Genomic DNA, 22970 nt, shown 5'->3' with positions numbered 1-22970 from the left:
TGTATCCAGGGACTCCCACTCAGAGTTTCAGACGTATGTACCTACTCGTGAACTAGAAACTGGAAACCAAGGGAAGCTGAAATGAACAAAATCATCTTGACAAACATATTCTTTATACGATTTCCACTATCATAACTTTTCATTATTTTGTAGGTTCACTTTATCTCATATATAATGGGATTATCTTTAATTTATTCACATATAGTACTGTAACAAATTTGAAAAGCCCATCAGTTCTACTTTTCTGTCTTCAACAGAAGGGCAATTTCATAAACACTCAAATTAATATGATATTTGTTATATCATAAAAATATCATATATACTTTCCACTAGAGAACTGAAGTACACTTGCTTATTATGTGGCATTAAATTAGTCACCTGTGATGATTAATAGATTACAAAGGTATATTTTGTGATGCAGAGAAAAATTCAGGGAACCACACATTTTAATGTAGCCTGCCTCAATACAGGACCTAGAAGAGAGGGAAAATGGGTGAACCATTCTGTCTGCTGTATTTAGGAAACATAGTTTCATGTATTACACTGATAAGTTATATATACACATATCATTACTAGGTTAACCACAGGATAAGGAAGGGTAATTTTAGAATTATAACTGTTATCTTCCCATGGCAGACATGAGGAGCAACTGAGAAACACGGAGAAACCTAATAAGGGAATGAAAGCAACTATTAGAAGGGACAGCTTCTTTATAATTCTCTTCAAGGCATTAAAAAGAAAAATAAGCAACCTTTTATCCAATTATCTGTTATTTCTTCAAATCTGATTTTGATTTAGTTTGAGTATTTGCTTTGAATTAACTTATTACTTATTAGCTTCCCAGGTGGCGCTAGTGGTAAACAATCTGCCTGCCAATGCAGGACATGGTAAGAGACATGGTTTCCATCTCTGGGTTGGGAAGATACCCTGGAGGAGGAAATGGCAACCCACTCCAGTATCCTTGCTAGGAGAATCCCATGGACAGAGGAGCCTGGCTGGCTACAGTCCATAGGGTTGCAAAGAGTCAGACATGACTCAGCATCTAAGCACATACACATAACTTGTTACTTATAATGCTTGTAAAGAACCTTGGAAATCATAGGTGGTTTTTATTTTCTTATTTTCTAAAATTTATGTAATAAGTGTATCCCTTATATACTTGTATATGATCAAAGGAAAGCCATTCTTTTTTTTTTTACATTTTGGATTATAATCCAATACTACTTATTTTATTTTTTGCTCAGCTATTTACTTATTTATTTTACTTTACAATATTGTATTGGTTTTGCCATACATCAACATGCATCCGCCATGGGTGTACACGGGAAAGCCATTCTTAAAAGGTTTTCCTTAACTCATCTAAAATCTAATTGTAAAAATTATACCTAGAAGGGCATGTTTAGTACTACTGCTAATAGTAAATTCAAAGTATTAGAAAAGAAAGTGTTGGTCAGTCGTGTCTGACTTTGCGATCCCATGGACTGTAGCACACCAGGCTCCTCTGTCCATGGGATTTTCCATACAAGAATACTGGAGTGGGTTGCCATTTCCTCCTCTAGGGGATCTTCCTGACCCAGGGATTGAAACTGGGTCCCCTGCATTGCAAGCAGATTCTTTACCATCTGAGCCACTAGGAAAGCAATAGTAAATTAGGACTACTAATTACCATGATAGTATTAGTACTACTAATACTACGACTAACTAGCATTACTATTACATAGATGGCTTTTCATGAATAGGTCAACACAGTGAAAATAACAACGTATGGAATTAGACATGAATTTAAATATTTTCTTTTGTACATGTCTGTGTGACCTTGGCAAGTTACTTATTCTGAACCTCACTTTTCTCATGTTTAAAATGGAGGTAATCCCACCTACATTACAGGATAGTGAGAACTGAACACGGTGACAGCCACAGAGCAGGAAACAGAGTGCCTGCACACAGAAGGTTTCAACAAATACTAGCTCCTTACTTCCTCATATCCTTTTGGTCCTAATTTTTAGAAAATGGTAAAAAAGCCTACTTTGGAATGAAAATGAAACCAGTAAATTTGTAATAGCTTTAATCTCACTGCTGAAAGTAAATTGTGATTTTTTTTTTTAGATCAATGTGTTTGATATGTGGAGATCACTAAGTGAAAGTCGCTTAGTCGTATCCGACTCTCTGTGACCCCATGGACTACACAGTCCATGGAATTCTCCAGGCCAGAATACTGGAGTAGGTAGCCTTTCCCTTCTCCAGGGGATCTTCCCAACCCAGAGATCAAACCCAGGTCTCCTGCTTTGCAGGCGGATTCTTTACCAGCTGAGCCACAAGGGAAATAAACAAAAATGAGATCAAGCTAATCAGGGGACTAAAAAAAAAAAAAAACCCTAAAAGATAATCCATCAGTTTTTTATAAGCTTCTATATATCATTTTTTATTTAAATCAAAACCTTGACCTATAAGTTTGCTACACTCTCCACTGGAATATTCAAATATGATCATAAAACTTTTGTGACTTTATTGGGTCATTATGAGTGAGTGAGTGAAGTTGCTCAGTCGTATCCGACTCTTTGTGACCCCAGAGACTGTAGCCCACCAGGCTCCTCCATCCATGGAATTTTCTAGGCAAGCGTACTGGAGTGGGTTGCCATTTCCTTCTCCAGGGGATCTTCCCAACCCAGGGATCAAACCCAGGTCTCCCACATCGCGGGCAGATGCTTTACCATCTGAGCCACCAGGGAATCAGCTACATATAATGATAAGGATACAAGTTTGTCAATGAAGTACTTAGAATGAAAAATATGAGTAAAATGTATCCTTTTAAACTAGAAAACCATATTTGAATCTTTAGTACTGAAAGTCCTAAGTCCTTCAAGTTTAGATATAGTTATCTTAATTATATTAATATAATAGTAATAATAAAAAATATTTATTGAATACTAAATTATTAACATACCTAGGTGCTCTTCAAATATTTGATGACTTTAATTTTTCAGTTTTTTGGCCTCATTGCACATAAATCATGTTGAATATGTGAAAATAGATTTTAATTTTAAGCAACACTTTCAAATACTAATGCATTATCATTGTTAAATGATTGTTAAATTCTCCAACATTTATCCCATTTCCCTTAAATAGGGAGAAAGGTGTGCAGCTGGATATCATCTTCAATATGCAAATAAGAGAATATTTTCCTTCCTATCACTGTAGTCTAATTAAATTTCATATTGTATTTAAATATCTATAATTGCATATGCTGACCCTTGGGCATCTAGAACTTTTTATACTCAAGGCTCATAAGGAGCAATTTATGCTGATTTTGTCACTCTTACAGCTACTCAGCTTTTATTCTCTGATCTCTCTCCCACTACATCAAGATCACTTTGAACCGAAACCTACTGGTCAGGAGGCAATACACCCAGAAAATGCTCCCTTGTTGCAGGTAACTTGATCAAGTTTACCAAGTTGTGTCCTAAATAGAAATCCCAGTGTGGCTCAGAGGCCTTTGTAGGGGGCAATGAAGGGAATTTTTAATTTCCGTTTCTACCTTTGTTTGTTTTAAACAGTGGGCTTCCTTTTAAGATTTGCAGGATTGTACTGCTTTAAAGGAAAATAAAAGTCTGAAAAATCACTGATTTAGGACAATGAAAATTTCAACCCCAAAATTACAATGGAAGTCTTAACATGAAATAGTTTACTCTTACCTTCCTGTTGATACAGACACGGAGCAGTGTGGCCAAAGTTTTGAGAATCGGAAAGGATTAGGAAAAAGGGAAGTAGAAAGATTTCCTCACTTTATAAGGCCCACAATTTGAAGCCAGAATTAACAATAGGAAGCACATCTAGCTAATCTAGATCCAAGTGGGTCAATTAGCTTAAAGATGCTGAAGAGAACGTGTCTGTTAAGTAGATGCAGAAATGTAAAACCTGAATCACTTTTTCCTATTATAACTGGGTGACTTTTCCCATTTCTTATAATCACTAGTTAGGTGATTTATAATTATCAATAACTTTATTCATATGTAATGGGATTATTAACATTGCTATTTCATAGGTTAAGGTTTAAATAGGCACATATGAGATAACAGGAAAGTTTACAGACCATTTACTGACCACGTATTAAAATTCATGACTGATGACATGTAGAAGACACACTTAGGGTTATAAAGAGATGTGGTGGAATAGAACTAGTATCTGTCTTTGTCAGATTCCACCCTGATATAATCAAACAACAGAAAAAACTAGTTCTGATTCTCTGATTCTTTTTGTAGTATCTAGGATTTTCTTTAAAACAATAAGAAATGGGACACTGCCAACTAACCTTAAGTAGAAGCTATGATGCTGACAGTCATCTAGAGGGAAATTAAGCTGTCCTTTAATTGATTAAGCCCTTACTAAGTTGGGACTTAAAAAACATTTCACTGAGAAGCTGTCCAATAGAAGTATGATGTGAACCACAAATATAATTTAAAATTACCTTTTAAAAAGTAAAAAGTAGGTGAAATTAATTTTAGTAATATATTTCATTTAAATCAATGTATCACAAATTATCATTTTTATACATATTCAGCATGAAAATTGTTGATATATTTCACATATTTTTGTACTAGGTTTTCAAAATCTGGTATGTATTTTACATTTACAGACTATCTCAATTTGGATTAGGCACATTTCAATAGCTCAACATGTAGCCAGTAGTCACCATACTGGACTATGCAGGTCCACTGCACATAATTTTGAGACATTTTGTTCAGAACCAAAATCAACTTTGATTGAACCCTGGCAAGTTGTAGCCTCATATCTGTAATCTAAGCCAAAAACTTGGATTAGGTGTCTAGGAGGATTTAGTATAGCCCTGTATACTACAATGGTAAACAGGCAGCAGGATGGCAAACCCACCCAACAGCTGAAGGCAAATTATGGAGCCTAGACAAGATAGACTTCAATATTCAAATTCACACTGAAAAGAGTTCTCAAGTCCATTTAACTTTCACAAATCAGATTAGATACATAAAAGCTTTTGTGCCTTTAGAAAGATTAATCTATATAAATAAATCCTATTTATAAACACTGCTAAATTCTGCTTGTATTTTATAAATATGTAGGCTTAGTCCACTATTCTTGATATAAAGAAAAGTTAATACAACTTGGACATTTTTCTGTTCATATTCTGACTCTGTATCTGTCTAGACTTTAAGAAAATGACTTCAATGACTCACCTGGAGTGTTTTTCTTCACCCCAGGTAAGGTTCAGATATATGCCACACCAGCTGGTTTCTAAGACAAGTCTTTTTGATGGGTAGGGATCAAGCAGATGGTTGTTTTATATCTGTATTCTCTGCCATTAGATTGGTATACAAAAGCAATATTCTTAGTTCTTTTGCCAGAAGTTGTCCACAATTTAACTTCTGCATATATTTTCAAATATAAATAGGTGTCTTTGTCTGCAGTCTTAGTGCTCAAATCCTTCTCTTAATTTCTCTATAGAGTGGACTTTCTTAAAGGTAAATATAAACATAAGGCAATACAGGAAGGGATCCTATTGGTCAAAAATGGCCCACCTAAGATTTTTAGCAAAGAAAATATCTTCCTAATATTCTACACAAACATCCAGCAATAAGGCCTACCCACCAGTTAGGAGATTCGCTCTAAAACCAAAAGGCTGGATTTACTGACCAAGAGAGAGGAATTGCAATGATAGGGAGTAGTGGTAAGGAGGAGTGTCAACAGTTTGTTCATATCAAATAGAGAAGGCTGCTGCGCCTAGCTTCTATTCCATGAAACAGGAGAATCTGTGCTGCACATGGCATAGAGGAAGTAATAAGGCTCTGGGTTTTTTTCTTGTTCACCACTTTTATTTCATATATTTGGTAGAAGGTAAAGGAGAATGTAGAGAAACAATTTTAATGAAGTCTAGTGACTAGGTCATGAAAGCCTACTGAAGAAATCAAGAGCACTGACATCCAACTTACACTCCCTTCCCTGACAGCTCACAACATGGTACTTTGTTAACGGCAGGAAATGTCATCTGAACCTAAAACCACAGGCAAATGAAAACACTGGACTCATTTAAGGAAAAACTAAACTATCGGATACATGTGGATAGAGAATAATTCCATACCCCACTGCTGAACTACTGCAGCTTTAACAGAATCAGAATTTGAAGAACGGTAAAGCTATGTGGAGGAAATAAAAATCACAGTATCATTTAGAATTTCATTTTAGAAATATGATAAATATTGTTTATGCTTTATTTCCATGTCTAAATGTGGAATATACACTTCACTCATTGGAAAAGACCCTTATGCTGGGAAAGATTGAAGGCAGGAGGAGAAGGGGACGACAGCAGATGAGAGGTTGGATGGCACCACCGACTCGATGGACCCGAGTTTGAGTAAACTCCAGGAGTTGATGATGGACAGGGAAGCCTGGCGTGCTGCAGCCCATGGGGTCGCAAAGAGTTGGCCACGACTGAGCAACTGAACTGAACTGATACACTTCATGGTATACTTATCAAAGTATCTGCCCTACTGTGGAAAGAGGCCTATTTGCTGAATGACCAATTTGCAAAATTATTGAGAAGTTTTTTTTATTTTTTTAGCTTTTTGAAGAATTAACTGCACCTTTTTGTCAGTAATTGCTAGTTAGTCCAGCTTCACTAAATATTAATTTCATTGTATTTTATATTTCAGCAACCAAGAACTTTGGTACAAAAATTTAGGGCTTTTGCTAAATTTATTAGTTTACTCTATTTTTGAATATTTGTCAATTTTGGGTGAATTGGTTATTTAAGAAACTTACCCATAACTTCTATCAGTGTGGCACATTTGTAAGGGGATATTAATAAGCTGAAAGAAGTATGCTTCCTGCAAAGCAACACAGGATCCCTGCTATTTTGGGAACTATGCTGTATATTACAGTTATAGGGCTTATCCTTGGGCAATTTTGGGTTCACCCAGATCTAAGAGCCCAAGTCTCCTTTATGAAACAAATAGAAATCATTGAAAACAATTGATGATATAAATATGAAGAATTAAAATACACCTATAGGTTCATAAGAACAAAATGAACTGCTAAATTCCTATGGGTTAAATGCTGAATTAACTATAATTCAACATAATTCTATGGTGTTGGAGAAGACTCTTGAGAGTCCCTTGGACTGCAAGGAGATTCAATTAGTCAACCCTAAAGGAAATCAATCCTGAATATTCACTGGAAGGACTGATGCTGAAGCTGAAGCTCCAATACTTTGGCCATCTGATGTGAAGAACTGACTCATTAGAAAAGATGCTGATGCTGGGAAAGACTGAAGGAGGGAGGAGAAGGGGACGACAGAAGATGAGATGGTTGGATGGAGTCACTGAGACTTGATGGACCTGAGTTTCAGCAAGCTCCGGGAGTTGGTGATGGACAGGGAGGCCTGGCGTGCTGCAGTCCATGGGGTCGCAAAGAGTCAGACACGACTGAGCGACTGAACTGAACTGAAATGTTGAATAAAAAAACTGAAACAACTAAGTTTTCATTACATTAGTTACTATATTCTGGATTAAAATGTAGAATCTAGCTTTATAATGTAATAATAATTGTAATTTACTGAGCACCTATTACATGCCAGGCCCTTGGTACTGATCATCTTTAATTCTAATAACAAGCCTGCAAGATAAGAGTTCCCCCCTTTTTAGAATCCTGAAAACTGAGGTTGGACAGTTTAAACAAGTTACTCAGAATCACAAACATAGTGTGTAGAGAACTAACTTTTTTAAAAGCCCATTTTGGTAATTTTAATAAAGTGCCTTTCTTTCCTACTTTTAATTTACATCTAAAGAGTCACTTATATCAGTACTATTACTAGCATTTAAATGAAATTAAAATATATTCATCTTACGTATGGAATATATCTGCTTGAGAAATCAGAAAGGAAATAAAATATTCTATTCTTAATTTACTCTCACATTTACCTATTATAATTTATTATGTATATAAATTTATTATACAACAGGTTTGGTAAAGTACCATGAGTAGGATGTTAGGTTAAAAAGTAAAAGCATGTTTGTTATATTTTATACAACAGAAAATGGGTAAAATCTCTCTGCATTTTTGTTAAAATTAAGATTTTGAATCTGAAGTAGATATGCATTTCTAAATGACTTTTTTACTTTATGTAGATCTCATAAGTGGTGGAATGTAGAAGTTTACTGTAAATTTCCGTAAGTTCTGGCACTTTCCAAGTTGTGGCGTGGTATTACATTTCACTGTGACTTACAGTATAATCCTGCTATAATACAAATGTGCTGTCACGTTCTCTCCTGAAATGCCTGAAGCATCTCAGTTTACATGATGGAATAAAATATATGATGGAGGTGAGAACCGAATCTACATTGTTCCATCTTCATAGTAAAAGGAACAGAATGGGGCCCAAATAGTGTGGGGGTACAAGTGTGTTTTCAATAATTATGTTGAAGGCCATGGCACCCCACTCCAGTACTCTTGCCTGGAAAATCCCATGGATGGAGGAGCCTGGTAGGCTGCAGTCCATGGGGTCACTAAGAGTCAGACATGACTGAGCGACTTCATTTTCACTTTTCCCTTTCATGCATTGGAGAAGGAAATGGCAACCCACTCCAGTGTTCTTGCCTGGAAAATCGCAGGGACAGGGGAGGCTGGTGGGCTGCCATTTATGGGGTCGCATGGAGTCGGACATGACTGAAGCAACTTAACAGCAGCAGCAGCACAAGTATCTTTTCGATAATTATATATAACAGACTGTTTGAAATGCCTCCATTATGCCATTTATTTTTGTATCTCATCATCTGGGATACAAAAAGTTTAGAGTTTTATGTAGATTTTTAGTTATCAAAGCACTTTTCAATTGCCACTGGGAACTAGATTTCAATCATGTGAGTTGATTCAACTGTGACATCATTTATCTAAAGGACATTCAGTTAAAAGAATTCACTTCTATGGACTTTGATGCGGTTTCTCCCCTCTAGGTTGTTCTGACAACCCCAAAGTGCCTTTACCTCCAATGCCAAATTCTCCACTTTCGTCTTTTTTGTCTCCTCCTTCAGAGAACCCTGCTTCAAAAATTGAACACTCATATTATTGCTGTTGTGAAGACTTTCTCCCAAGCCCCTCAGCTGATATAGTTTCATTTTATGTAAAACTAAAAAGTCCTTTCCCAGCTCCTCCTCTTCCTTCCCTTCCTGTCAACTTTCTAGAATAACAGTGTAGCTCTAGTCCTTCATTTCTTGACATACTGTAACCAGCTTTCTATCTTTAATACCATATGGCTCTTGTAGACAATGACTTCCTGGCTGTCATGTCCTTGATCTTTTTTCAGTTCTACCCACAGGATATTCTCTCCTTAAAGCCTCTTCTTTGATGGCATTTGTGTGTCTCTGGTTTTACTAGCACTACTAACACTGGTATTTTCTAAACTACTCTTTTCCTGGATCATTAGTTTTTTCCACCTCCCGACCTATTGCTATCCATACTTTTCATGATGAATGGTTCTCAACACTGACTATGCATCAGAAATACCTGGGCACTTTAAAAATACTGTAGAGTTATTTGAGCTCTATCATACACTTCTGAGTCAGAGTTGAGCCCTGGAAAATGTATTTTGTTAAAAACCCCTCTGCTGCTTTTAGCTGCATATGGCTATGGTGGCAGGTGTTTCTCTAGGCTGCCTTCCTTCATTACTCACTTGTTTGGTGATTCCATGGTGTTTTGGCTTTACACATTATCACTCTGCTAAGGTACTTGTTCAATAGTTCTGGATTATTTGTAAGAAAAAAAATCATTTCATGGCCAAGTGTGGGAAAGATTAAACAACAGAGAGATTATTTTGCTGAAGGACTTCTCAAAGTTGTATGTACACTTCATACCTTTATACTTATGGCCCTGTTTACTCCATTAGAAAGTGTTGTTTGCATCCAACTTGATCGCCTGCCTCCTATGCTGCTGCTAAGTTGCTTCAGTCGTGTCCAACTCTGTGCGACCCCATAGATGGCAGCCCACCAGGCTCCCCCGCCCCTGGGATTCTCCAGGCAAGAACACTGGAGTGGGCTGCCACTGCCTTCTCCAATGCAGGAAAGTGAAAAGTGAAAGTGAAGTTGCTCAGTCGTGTGCGACCCTTAGCGACCCCATGGACTGCAGCCCACCAGGCTCCTCCGTCCGTGGGATTTTCCAGGCAAGAGTACTGGAGTGGGGTGCCATTGCCTTCTCTGTGCCTCCTATAATCCGCTATAAATATCATGGCCAGATTATCAGTTTAAGGCACAGCTCTACTCTTGACATTTCCCTCCTCAAAGATTGTCAGTTACCTGTGGCTCAGAGCCAAGTTTAAATTCTCTAGCTTGGTATTTGAGGTTTTGGAAAATCTGACTTGAACATTTTTAACTTGCTTTACACCTTTCATTAGATGGTGAAAAATGTATAGACTCTGAAGTCAGACATATTTGGATGTGAATTACATTTTACCTTGGGCAAGTTTGCTTATAAATGAAAGATCCCCTTTCCCTTTCCATCAAGTGGAAGCAGTATTATTTTGAGGATTACAAGTTAATCCTTCTCATACCCTATGCAGAAATGCTTGCTAACTCCTATAAAACAGTGGTTCTCAAATTTTAGTAGGCACCATTATCAGTGGGGGTATTTGTTAGAAAAGGAGATGGCTGGGCTATACCTTGATCTAGACTTGGTAGGTCTATGTGTGGACTTGGCAGTTTCTAGAACTACACTGTCTAATATGTAGACACAGGCTACAAATTAAGCATCTGTAGTATGGTCAGTCTGAACTGAGATGTGCTGTAAGATACCCAATTTTAACACTTAATATGAAAGAAATAATGCCAAAATATCTCTAACAATTTTTTTTATTGGACATATATTGAAATAATATTTTGTCTCTATTAGCCTAGCAAAAATGTTTTTCATATTCATTTTACTTGTTTTTTATTGTGCCATTGAACAAGCACTGCTCTAGAATGCACACAAGTTAGCACAAGTTTCCCCAATGATTCTTTGGTAGTTATTCTCAGATCACTTTGAGAAACGATATATGAAATGTTAAGCTTTCTGAAAGAAGAACCGATACCTTTTTATATCCCCATAGTATTCTGAACATTGTGGACAGTTAACTATATACAAATTGAATTTAGACTCACTTTACATTTTAAGCCATCAAAATCCTAAAAAATTATTTTTGAATTATGTTTAAGTGGAACAACAACAACAACAATAACAAAAAAAAAAACAAACACCTGAAATTATGGCTTTGTTCCCAAATTAAAAAAAAAAAAAAATCTTCTCAAAGAACTGGGATTTTGGTTATTTGACTTTGTAGAGAAATAGGCCATCTATCCCTCTAGACTCCAAAACTGTTCAATATGATCATACTCAAGTTCTTCAATTAAAACTAATATTTAACTTTATACTGGGATATGTGCTAATTTTTATACCACAGTAAAGTTAGCCAGATGAGGGGGGGGAAACATTTCTGGGGAAAAGGAAGTCTTTTATTTAGGGACAAATGAGGTGAGAATGGCTGACCACTCTGGAAGTAAGAGTGAGAACTAAGAAAGACACAATTAGAAATATGGAAGCTAATGCTGGGATGAAGAACAACTTTGACATTAAGAGAAATGGTCACAAAATTAGAAATATGTTTTAAAGATTGTTTAGTAATAATGAATGAAGATTTCCCCACTTACCTCATTGCCACGTTGCTGCCATCGATAACTATTGGTCTCAGATTTTCCCCATCATCTGTTATAATCTCTTGCATTGGAGATTCAGAACGCTGAGATTCCAGGGAAGACGTTTCCCGCATTATAATGTTAAGTGTACTAACTGTTTGTTCAGCCTCACTTTTATTTCCAAGTTTGACAAGCTCTCCCAGAATATCGTTGATTAAAGCATCAGTACCAAGTTTGTTTAGCACAAGTTGAACCTGTTCTTCAGAATAACCTAACTTCAGTGCAAACTCCAGTTTTGTTTGGTATTCTCGCACCACATCAGGGGGTTTTTTCATTTCCTTGGATGGCTGGGACTCTTCAGGTTTAAAGTCTTGCAATATTTCACTGCATTTGAGTATGTGAGGCTCTAAACATGGAGACCTACATAGCTGTCTGTGAGTCTTGGTTAATAAGCATGGCTCTACTGAAATGCTACTCAATTGTTCTGACTCATTATCAGAATTTGTGCTTTCTTCAGAGTCACCAGAGCTCGCATTCTCTTCAGACACCTCTTTTTCTTCCTTGCCAGAATTAACTTTATCCATTGTTGGTTTTTCTACCATTGACCAAGGTACAGATGTACTTAAATGTGGGTCAGCGCTCTCCACATAAAGGTGGCCTGGGTCATGCCCCAGATGATCCTTCAAGCCCATGAAGCTGTTATGTGTACTTGACTCCACTTTGCTGTTTTTTCTGTATTCTTGAATGCAAAGCACCCCGTATTCCTAGAGAAAAATGTAGAATATTTAGAATTTCATATTTACTGGTTCATTTCTGGTTCAAAAAAGTTGGGAGTTACCAAACTACTGAATATCAACTTTGTTTCGTCTACGTCCTCTCATTACTCGTAACACACTTCCAAGATAGTATCGTGTCTTTTTCAGACAATGAAGTTAGGAATTAGAAAGGCTAAGTATTCCCTCCAAGGCAGCAAAGTAAATAAGTGGAGGAACTGATTTTTTTTTACCCAGTTTTGTCTGGTTTCCAAACCCTTGCTTTCTCCACAGTATCATGCTGCTTCTCAATCTAGATAGAAGAGATTTTCCCAGAGTTAGAAAGGCCTGTTTCTACAGTGACACACAGAATATTATAATAAAAAAAAGCATATTTTAGATGTGCTATGACAGGTTATATGCATTTTCTCTAAAAGAATTCACAAAAATTTGCAAAAATTCTTTTAAAGAGAAAGCCATGTGAAAAGGAAAACATTAACTTACTATAATTTAAAAGCTGTTAATTTGGATTAATCTAAAGACTTTCAAAAATAATTTAGGTATGGTAATAAAGGACCACAGATTCTACAAGAGCCAACAAGGAATGAAATAATTACAAAGTGAATTATATTCCACTTAAGAAGTGAATATTTTTGCCGTAATAATCTTTATTTTGTGAATCCTGAACATAGTAACAGAATACAACTCTCAACACTGTGCTACCCTTATTAAGTGCCAAAGAGTGGTCTCTTTCATTCCAGAGGGAAAAGCTCTTATTCTAGCACAATTATAGAAAGTATAGGAATATATTTCATTAGCGGCAGATAATTAAGTACATTGAATAAGTGAATAAATGTTATTCTAATTTCTTGAATTTTATGGCAGAAAATACTTGTGTGTCACATTAGATAATTACTTAACTGCATCTGCATTTGGCTAAAGTCATCTTTTCTTCTACTTTCCGCATGCAGGAATGCTTTTACGTTTAAAACACTTTTGTCATTTTACTAGTTTCTTTAGAGTCTATTGAGATTCATCATTATTTCTCTACCAGGAACAGGTTAGCAAAATAAAATTATTTTCTCTTGTGCTTCACTGGAGGGACAATATGCACATCAGTAGTTTACTTATTAAGGCAATTTCAGTGTTCTATCCATGATTAACATTAGTAAGCCAGTGGCAGCTGAATTTGAGACTGTCATAAAACACCTATTTAAATAATCTAAAAAAGGAAATTGGAAAAACATCTTATTCTACAGTTCCTCAACATCTTATTTACAGTAGAAAGAAGATATATAAATGCTAAGAGAAAATGCTAAGTGATTTTCTAAGAAGCTGCACATTTGAATGCATTTGATTAAATTATTACAGAGTGAAATATTTCTACATAATGAAATAAATTATATTAACTATGGTAAATACTAGAGAAGAGACCATGGAATCTTTAGCTTGATAACAGTACACTTAAAATCCCTCCAGTGTAGAACTCCTACACATTTCCACAGGAGTTTCTTCAGGTTTTATCCCTTGAGAAGACAGATAACTTTAATATCATTGTTCTAATATGGCATTCATTAGTTTTTAAAGAAACATCACCCTCTCTTTGCTTCTGATTGCACAAATGATAAAAAAAGAAATTTTCCTCGGGAGACCTCTATATACATCTGCTCTATTATGAAGCTGTATCCATTTCAATTTCTTTCTATTAATATGGATGTGCATGAGCCCAATTACTAGAATTAAAGGAAGGGATTTTGAAAGCAAATTTTTATACTCAGTGATTTATTAACTACTGTAATATACTGACACCATAATGCAAGCAACAAATCACAACAGCATTCTAATAAAGGGATACAGTTAAAAAAAAAAATCTGTATTGTGGCCTTGGTAGAGCTTCCACCAAAAGTATCTTAAACAAGGAAAACCTATTGGAAGCTGGGCTGCCTGGCAACCAGAGCTGGTTGCTAAGCGGCACTCTTTCAACGTGCCATCATGAATGCTAGCACAGTGAAAGAATAATTTGGTATGAACAAAAGCCTATAAAAGAGACTGGGACTTAAGTGCGTCTGGTTTACCCTCTGAGAACAATGCAGCTGCCAAACCAATCTGGAAGCTCCGACATCATTGTTCTGTAAACCTCACAATCTGCTCTGACTGCAGGAAGTGTATTTAATGGGCAACATTTTTGATCTCCCCTAAAAAGTTTGGATTTTGCATAAGTGCTGTTGTGAGATAATTCGTCAAGATAATGATTCACCGACCAAATCCCTGAATTGAACTAGGAAATATTATTTTAATATTGAGCTGTAATGTTTTTCTTTTGGACTGTTTTAAACAAAATGAACACTTTATGAAAAATACAGCCAGTGGGGAACATTAGAATGAAATATTATGTTTAAAGAATTTTCACATTTGTTGAAGTAAAACCAGATATTATAAAGTTTTTAAACTGAAAATTAACCAGCCTAAAAACGTATTTAAATCTTTTCTGTTATCACTTTCAGTCTCATACTAAAAGTGTTGGTAACACTATGTAAATCTGCTCTGTGTAATTTTATTATAGGACTATAATGATTAGATAGGGATAAAATGGTATTATCAGTTGTTTCCTTTTTATAATATTAAGCTAGATAAAACTCATTTGTACTGAGTGAATACCACACCTTTAGCTTGTGATAATTCATATAAGTACTATGAAACTAAAATGTTTCCAAGTAAGCTAACACGATTTTTAATATTAGGTATAAGTGTAAGCTTGATTTACACTACTTCAAAAAATTTATACCTAATTTTGTTAGGCAAAACAACTTTTCTTTTAAAATATTCTGGTTGAACTTTTTTTTCACACTGACAGGCCTCTTTTCATCTTCCAGATTTCACTGGTTACCTCAAAGAATGTTATCCAATGTCATCTTGTACCAAGCAAGCAATTAAATAATTTTTAGTTCCTATAAATCAACAGACTAAATATGAAACAGTACATATAACAACAAATAAGTTTAATTACCAGACCTGTAAGATGCATATATTTTCTCCATTACATAATATAAATTTGAAATAACTTATTTTTACTGACCCAAATGGTAAAGATTTGGTTTTTAAAACTTTAATCTCTAAAATGCTTTCTTATTTACTTGTAATTAGTAAAAGATTGCCCTGAACGAATATGGCACTAAGAAAAATTGGCAATATTTTGAAATCCAGTCAAAAAAAAATTAAATGCTATTCTTAAAATTTAAAAGCCAACAAAAATAGTTTCATAGACTGCAGTATTACTTAATGTAATGTGCAAAACTTTACAAGGAATTTTTATTATAAGACATCTTAGAACAAAGAATGGTATATGATCTTAATTTGTGTTCAGTGCCTTAAAAATGACCAATATAATTTTGAAAATATTTAGCAAAGATTCCAAAAACATCACAAAATTTACTATTACATGCAAGGAAGAAAATATTTTTCTCCTCAGTTTTTAAACCATGAACTTTTAAGTTTTGCCATTTGAAATGCAAACACATATAAATCATCTTTAATCATCTATTAACAAGGGTAATTTTCCTCATTTCATGAAGGAGCAGCCTAGATAGTCTCATACACAAAGTAGGTCAGTGTTTATATTCCCACAGTTATCAAAAAACTCCAAGAATACAGCTTAACATTTAGGCTCTCTATCAGAGACCCGTTATGACTGGTCCTTATATATACTATATTCATGAACACAAAAGGTACTAGGGAAACATCTAATAGTCTAAGAACAGATTTCTGCACTCACAGAGCTTTAGATTTCCTTCAAATATTGTATTGGAAATGAACAATTTTTCTTGCTGAAGGCCTAGTAAGTTAAAAAATAATATTATATGTTGAAAAAGAACTAAAATGTCATGCTAATTTTGTTGATGATAAAGTATAAACAATTATTTAATTGCCAAAAAGAAGTTTTATACTAGCTGAAAGCAGATTTATGATACAATGGCTATTTACTAAAAATCTGCTGCATACACAAAGATTTCCCCATTTAGTGAGCTTTTCTTAAAGTTCTCATTAGATAACTTAGATAATCCTTTATCTCAAATCCAGTAAAAAAATATTTTTATATTCTAAAGAGCATCATATTAATCAGGAATATTAGACCATAAACTTGTTAAATCAAGTTGTTTGTTTGTAACATCGAGTTACAATGCCATAAAGTGGGTTCTGATTGTTATCCAAATGGTAATAGTAGGAGAACAATGAAAATAAAATAATGAATATGTAATAAATACCTACTGCTGTAGTCTCTGTGTATTTAATTACCATTGTATTTCAGTGAGTGCTGTTGTCTGCATCTCTCTAGCTAACAAAAGAAGGATGTCCCTTTGAACAGATTGGTTAATGCTCTGGGGCAACAGATGTCTACTGGAACTGCAGGAGACCAGCAACTGGTGGCCTGCCCATCTTCTGAAAACTTTCAATAGACTTACGCATATGCTCACACAATAGGGCATGTGGTAGAAAGGAAAACCTCTTTTTTAACCCTTTATGCTCTTTCTTTTCCTCCCAACTGATAGATGAAAGTCTTTGTCTCCTCCCTTCCCCATTACAGATCTCTTGAAAGCAACAGTTCTCTAAGAGACGTCTTCAATCTCATATCTAAAACTAATGCAAGCAAAAAAAAAAAAAAAAAAGTGGGAAGAAACTCATGAAACTATACATGAGTACTGAAACTGCTGACAAAGCAAATGAATGCTTAATCATCATAATTACAACAAGATGAAACATCAAACAGCAATCCATCTCCCCAAGCTAGATTTTTAAGACAGTTGAAAAATCTATCAAATCTTACTATCATTTTGCAGCATCTAGGTCTGACAGTGACACCTTAAGGAAACTAGGAATGCGACAAGAAGATAAAATCTAAATTCACTGTTTATCAAAATATCATAATATTTTAACTTATCTTTAAGTACAAATGGTTACTTACATGCCTACTGTCTTGCAAATGTTTATGAAACTGTAAGTAATCATTTATATAACTGCAGAACATAAAAATGTAAAGTCTGCTTCACAGACATGTTTTACAGAAAGAATTACATTTTCTGGTATTTTGGCACTATGTAACAATTGGTAGCCTTTCAAATGTGTGCATTCTATCCTTAACAGAGTTCAAAGTAATATTCTGAATATTTAGCAAAGTTTAACTTCCAAGGCATTAAGTAGCACATATACTCACGTTCACAGGAAAATACAAAGACATTGGTTTCTGTAGCAGCTTCAGGAGTAACTCCTTAACACAATTTTAGCTGCAGACTTCCAGGCAGGCAAGAAGAACAATGAATGAGTGAACAGATGGAATGGCAATGTCTTTGCTTAACCTATTACCGAGTGGAATAACAGCCAATCACAGGCCAGAAAGCTCACAATTAGTCGGCCAGGCAGATGCAAGCCAACCTCAGCACCCTGCGTCAGGTTCGCAGGTTTCTAAGATAAGCAAGTTGATGTCATTCTTGGGGCTGCCCCGGGCAGCCTGTGTATTAACGAGGGGGTGTGCAGCAACAATAGGCCATACAAAGCTGGCTAGTAGGCAGCTGCTCTTTGAGAGCAGAGTCATTAGGGAGCAGGCTGCCAACAAGAAACACCTGGCTTGGGCAGACTTCAGCTTTTCCTCCTTGTTTTTAAACAAAACAAAGAAACCAATTATATTTTAAAGTAGTAAAAGTTGCATGTTTCCTAAAAGTTTAGGCTATCCTCTAGTCTTTGAGTTTTTTGTTTCTGAGGAAAAAAAGAAAATGAGGTGTGTCAAAGTAGTAATTAACTACTGCAGTAACCCCTTTTCTTTAATAAATGATTTACAGGGGAAATGAGACAGAGGTTAGAGTAGAACTACTTCCCTGGAAATACTAGGAAATATAAAATATTTGTTAAGTATTGGTTGATTTGTTGCAAGACAATAAAACAGAGATGATGAAAGTAAGATTGCAAAAGAAAAAGGTTTAAGAGCTTATAAACAGAAATGATTTTTAAAAGTTCATTAGAAGTACAATGTAGTAAAATAAAGCAAGTCTGGTCCAACTTTATGCCAAGTGAGTCATCCAAACTGAATATTTAGACAAAACTATTTAATTTCAATCTAAAACCACCAAAATGACCCACTTTGTGTCAAATAGTGTAAAATTATTTTATTATCGAAACTAATCATGTAATGAAAGAAAGATCTTTCATTATGCTTTAATATACAACATGATGTTATGTGTTGTATTTGTATTCCATAAAATTTGTAAGATGTATAAATTTCAGTTCAGGAACAAGTAACAAAGTTATTTACAAAGAAGAAACATTGAAATATTTTACAAGGGCACCAAGTATACAGAAATCATCCCTGTCAGTGAGGAAGCTTGTTATCCTGATTTATTTCAAAGATTGCCAGACTAGAGTATTTATAATGTTCTGGACTATCTGCTTTTGAGAGCTGCATAAATTATATCTTGAGTGGTCTCTGATTATGAAAATTCAATCAAAATTTAAACACCATCAGGTGTTGTGAGAATATTTCCTTACTAAACAATATCTAGAGCTGTTCTACTACTTGCTTATGTGATGTAGAACACACACACACACACACACACGTACACACACACACATCCTCTTTTATTCCAGTGCAAATTAGAAGACTGAAGGCAAAAAACTCCTCTTAAAATACAATTTTCTGATATAAGCTCATTGAAGCCGAGGTTAGGCTTTCCCGTTACATAATCAAGCACTGTACAGGTATAAAATTTGGCTAAGGCACCCCAAACAATCTCAATCAATCTAAATCAATCTCTCTTCTCACATACAAATATATAGACACTACTCACAGGACCATTTGAGAAAACTTAGAAAAAAGTTAATATTGGTTGGGACTCTTGGGCGTGTCTTTATTGTACTCAGTCAAATTTAAGTCAAATAGATGCTTTCTGTTTACAAAATAAGAGGAAAATATACTCTATACGGTTAAAATTTTTCAGCTACCTCACTGAAAACATTCCGTATGCCTACTAAAAGCCTAAAAATTAGTGGTATTTCCAGAAAGAAAACTAAAATATGAAGTATGGTGTTTGTAGGTCATTGTTTGTCTACAGATATTTTTCCTCAAAAAGAACTTAATATTCCATGGAAGTATGTCATTCTAAAAATGTTAGAAAATTTTAAAATTTGTGGAAATACTTTTAAACTAAATGTAATGATTAGATTCTAAGTATCAAACTAATTTCTAAAGGAAGAATTATTCTTTTTCTACCAAGGATTACAGCAATGTTTTTGCAACAGTTACACCCATGGCCTAATTTCATACAGCCACTAGAGATCAATATAAAGCATTTCTAATATTAGAGTTTATTGAAAATTATAAAGTGAATTTCATAGAGTTCAAATTTTATGCATATGAACACTACAGGAATCAAAAAAGTTAGAATTTTATCTTTTTTTTTTTTGGTGGTGTGCTGGTACTTAAAAAAAAAAATCTCATGAGTAAAAGGTACGAAAGATAAATCAAGGCCACTAGTATAGTTAATAAATAGACTTTTGGTAAAACTGAATTTGATTAAATAAGATCAAGATAAAAAATATAATATATATTCATGCAAAGTTGTTAACTAAAACCAAATAAAACATAAGCTATGTACTGACTAGAGATAGTGAGGTCAATATTTATGAATTTACATTGAACCCTTTTCCCTTTTGTATATAAAAAAGACACTCTTTAGTATGAACAGACAGTCCCTCTTTCCCTTGGACTTTCTTTCTTCTCTTTTTCCCCATTGCTACTATAGTTACTACTTTATAGCTTTAATTCAGGAGGAGGAGGAATCCTCTCACTAATTCCTGCCACTGTGAACACAAAGAATGAGAGAAAACTACCCACAGGCTCAGTGGGAAGCCTGATCCCTAGGACTGGATTAAGCTTTTTTGCAAACAGCAAATAAAGGCAGTGATCTGAAAAAGCTAATCAGATCCTGCTGTGGTATTTAGACTATGCTGGTTGCTAGTATTGGATAACTTGATAAGCACATTAAAACACCTGTAGGTGAACAGAGGCCCTCCCCAGCCTTTTTGAGTCCAATGGTCCTGCTCTACTCCCAGTTGCAGAGAAAATGCAAACAGCTGTATCAGGCTGTAATACTAAAATCTGTCAGTGTCAAAGGCTTTCCTAACATTTGAGAATTCAACTGTTGGCTGAGGTATGAGTGGGAAACACGTGGGCTGTCATGCTGGTGTTGGCATCAATTTTCTTTGTCAGGGGTGATCCAACCTGGCTTCCTGGAACCTTTCTCCTAGTATGCATTTTTTTCTCCTTCAATCTACAATCTCTTTTGATCCTCACAACACCACCACTGAAATAAGATTATTAATTCAAATCTTCCCAACTGTCTCTAGAAGTTTGAAAGATTAAATTTAAACAAAAAACTCTTATTAATTAAACAACAACAACCACCAACTAACCAAAAACCTAACTTATGCACCCAGTGTAAAAGAATGGAGCAAAATCAATCAGGGACTACTCTCTAACCTATGACAGTTATTATATATGTAGTAAGTCAGATGGGCATGAGAGACCCTTACTATATTTCATTTCCTTAGACTTAGATTACTTTTGTTTCTTAATTTATCTCCTTCCTTCTATACTCCCTAAGTACATCCCTGCCAAAGTAATTTTCACTGACACCACTCTTAGGTTTAAAAAAAAAAATCTCAGCAGTAGACCACATCTCTTGTCCTCTGGGTTGTTCTCAAGACTCCCCTTACAGTGGGGGCTCCCCTAAGCTCTGTCATCTTATTTCCCACTTCAATTAAGGTTGAAGTCACAGATGCTGAAACAACGGTCCCTTCACTCATGTTCTCTTGCACAGCCTCACCTACCCACATCATATTTGTTCTAATTCCAGCTCAAGGCTTACTTTTCCATAAAATCTTCTTGGACCAGTCTGGTTTTTACTGAATTTCTATAACATGAATAGTCTGTACTGCACAATATAGCATTTACTTATGAACCAGGCTGTAAGCTCCTTGAGGGCAGATCCATTTAATCTTCCTAATCCATTCAGAAAAAAAACCTATATGGTACCTAGCAGTGTGTTGCTATCTAGAAGACATCTGAAAAACAGGACCAGTAAAGAAATGGGCTCCTGCAAATTTGAATGCAGGCATTCACATGAACAAAATGCTCCCTGCTAGCTTTTATTTCTCCTGGTGAACAGGGTGAGCTTATCAAAGAGCCCGCAGTGATCTGCAGTGTTTCCACAGCCCTGGCTCTGCCATGGGGGCTGCTTTCAATATTCAGGGCAGCTGTGCAACTGAGTAATAAGCTCAGGCCTGGCAGGCATGAGAGGTCTCTTCTTGGTCTCCCCTTCTCTGCCCCAACTTCCTGACTAGAGAGGCATCCCTTGGAGTTACCCTATGGCCTCCTACTCCTCTTGGGGAAGGGGTCTGTGTGAGCCAAGTGCCCCTGCCTCTGCACGTTTCTCTTGGGGTCCACCCTGGTGCAGACAGCACAGAGTTGCTTTGCTCTCCAGCGCTGCCTGAGACTGAGTGATTAAATCTTTCTAATTTGGGGGTTCAGTGTTACTAAGCCCTTTGTGCTGTGCTCTTAAGTCATGCTCTGCATTAGCTTCATTAACAAGAGTTGCTGTTTTTATGTCCATCTGCCTGGCTCCTTTGTCTGTTTCTCAGTTGGTTCAGAACTAAGACAGGAAAAAACAATATTCAATAACGTTTTGTTATAAAGAGCTACTAAGGAAAAAAAAAAGGTGATTAAAAGACTTACATAAATTAACTCTGAACAGACCACTTTAAAAATACTATGAAGGGATAAAGTTAAAAAAATAAAAGAAACAATTCTATAACAAAGAAAGATAATGCTTCCCCAAGTCAAAATTCTTAGGGTTTCACTATAAGAATACTTCAGCACCATATGACTAAGAGAAGACAAATCTTGATTCTCTTTATGGTTCAGAGACAAACAGTATATCCACAAAGTAGAATTTTTTCTCAGTGATCTAAAAACAAAGAAACTTTTCTAGTCACTTTAAGTGACAATATAACCCATATCCTACGACTTCAAATATTTCCTAATGACTAGCTTTCCATTTAGCTTTTCTTTTCTTTTTTTTGGCTGTGTGGCTTGACTTGTGGGATTGAAGTTCACGGACCAGAGATCAAACCTGGGCCCATGCAGTGACAGCACCGTGTCCTAACCACTGGATGGCCAGGCAATTCTCTCCCCTAAGGCCCCGCAAGCTCCATGTCACATTTTTTAAAAATTCGAATAAACAAGCAAGTTTTTTAAAAAGGTGATCTTCAATTCCTATACAACTTGCAAATATTCAAGGAATGAGAGATTTTAGTAGAGCTCAGGGAATATAAACGAACCCAAAATGATGTACTAGGTTGCGAAGGCAGCTGTGTGGGGAGCAGGAGAGAGAAAATTCATGAGGGAAAAAGGACCTGTATGATTTAAAAGAAGTATGAAGCACATGATATCATCCATGTTAAAACACACAGTTGTATTAAGCACCCC

At 35.6% G+C, this 22970-nt stretch overlaps 1 protein-coding gene across 6 annotated transcripts in view; it reads right to left on the bottom strand.

Moving 5' to 3' along the window:
• The window catches only part of ZC3H12C (zinc finger CCCH-type containing 12C), a 76893-nt gene that overhangs the window by 25419 nt on the left and 28504 nt on the right, over nt 1-22970 (bottom strand). For all 6 annotated transcript variants that reach the window (XM_059875079.1, XM_059875081.1, XM_059875082.1 and 3 more), the window contains one exon: nt 11703-12451. In XM_059875079.1, coding sequence (XP_059731062.1) covers nt 11703-12379 — 677 coding nt within the window. In that variant the 5' untranslated portion in view covers nt 12380-12451. The remainder of the gene's footprint in view (nt 1-11702; nt 12452-22970) is intronic.

Source organism: Bos taurus, chromosome 15, assembly GCF_002263795.3.
Source record: "Bos taurus isolate L1 Dominette 01449 registration number 42190680 breed Hereford chromosome 15, ARS-UCD2.0, whole genome shotgun sequence".
Classification (NCBI taxonomy): domain Eukaryota; kingdom Metazoa; phylum Chordata; class Mammalia; order Artiodactyla; family Bovidae; genus Bos; species Bos taurus.
Note: the sequence above shows the minus strand (reverse complement) of the source record. Positions and strands in the feature narration are given on the sequence as shown.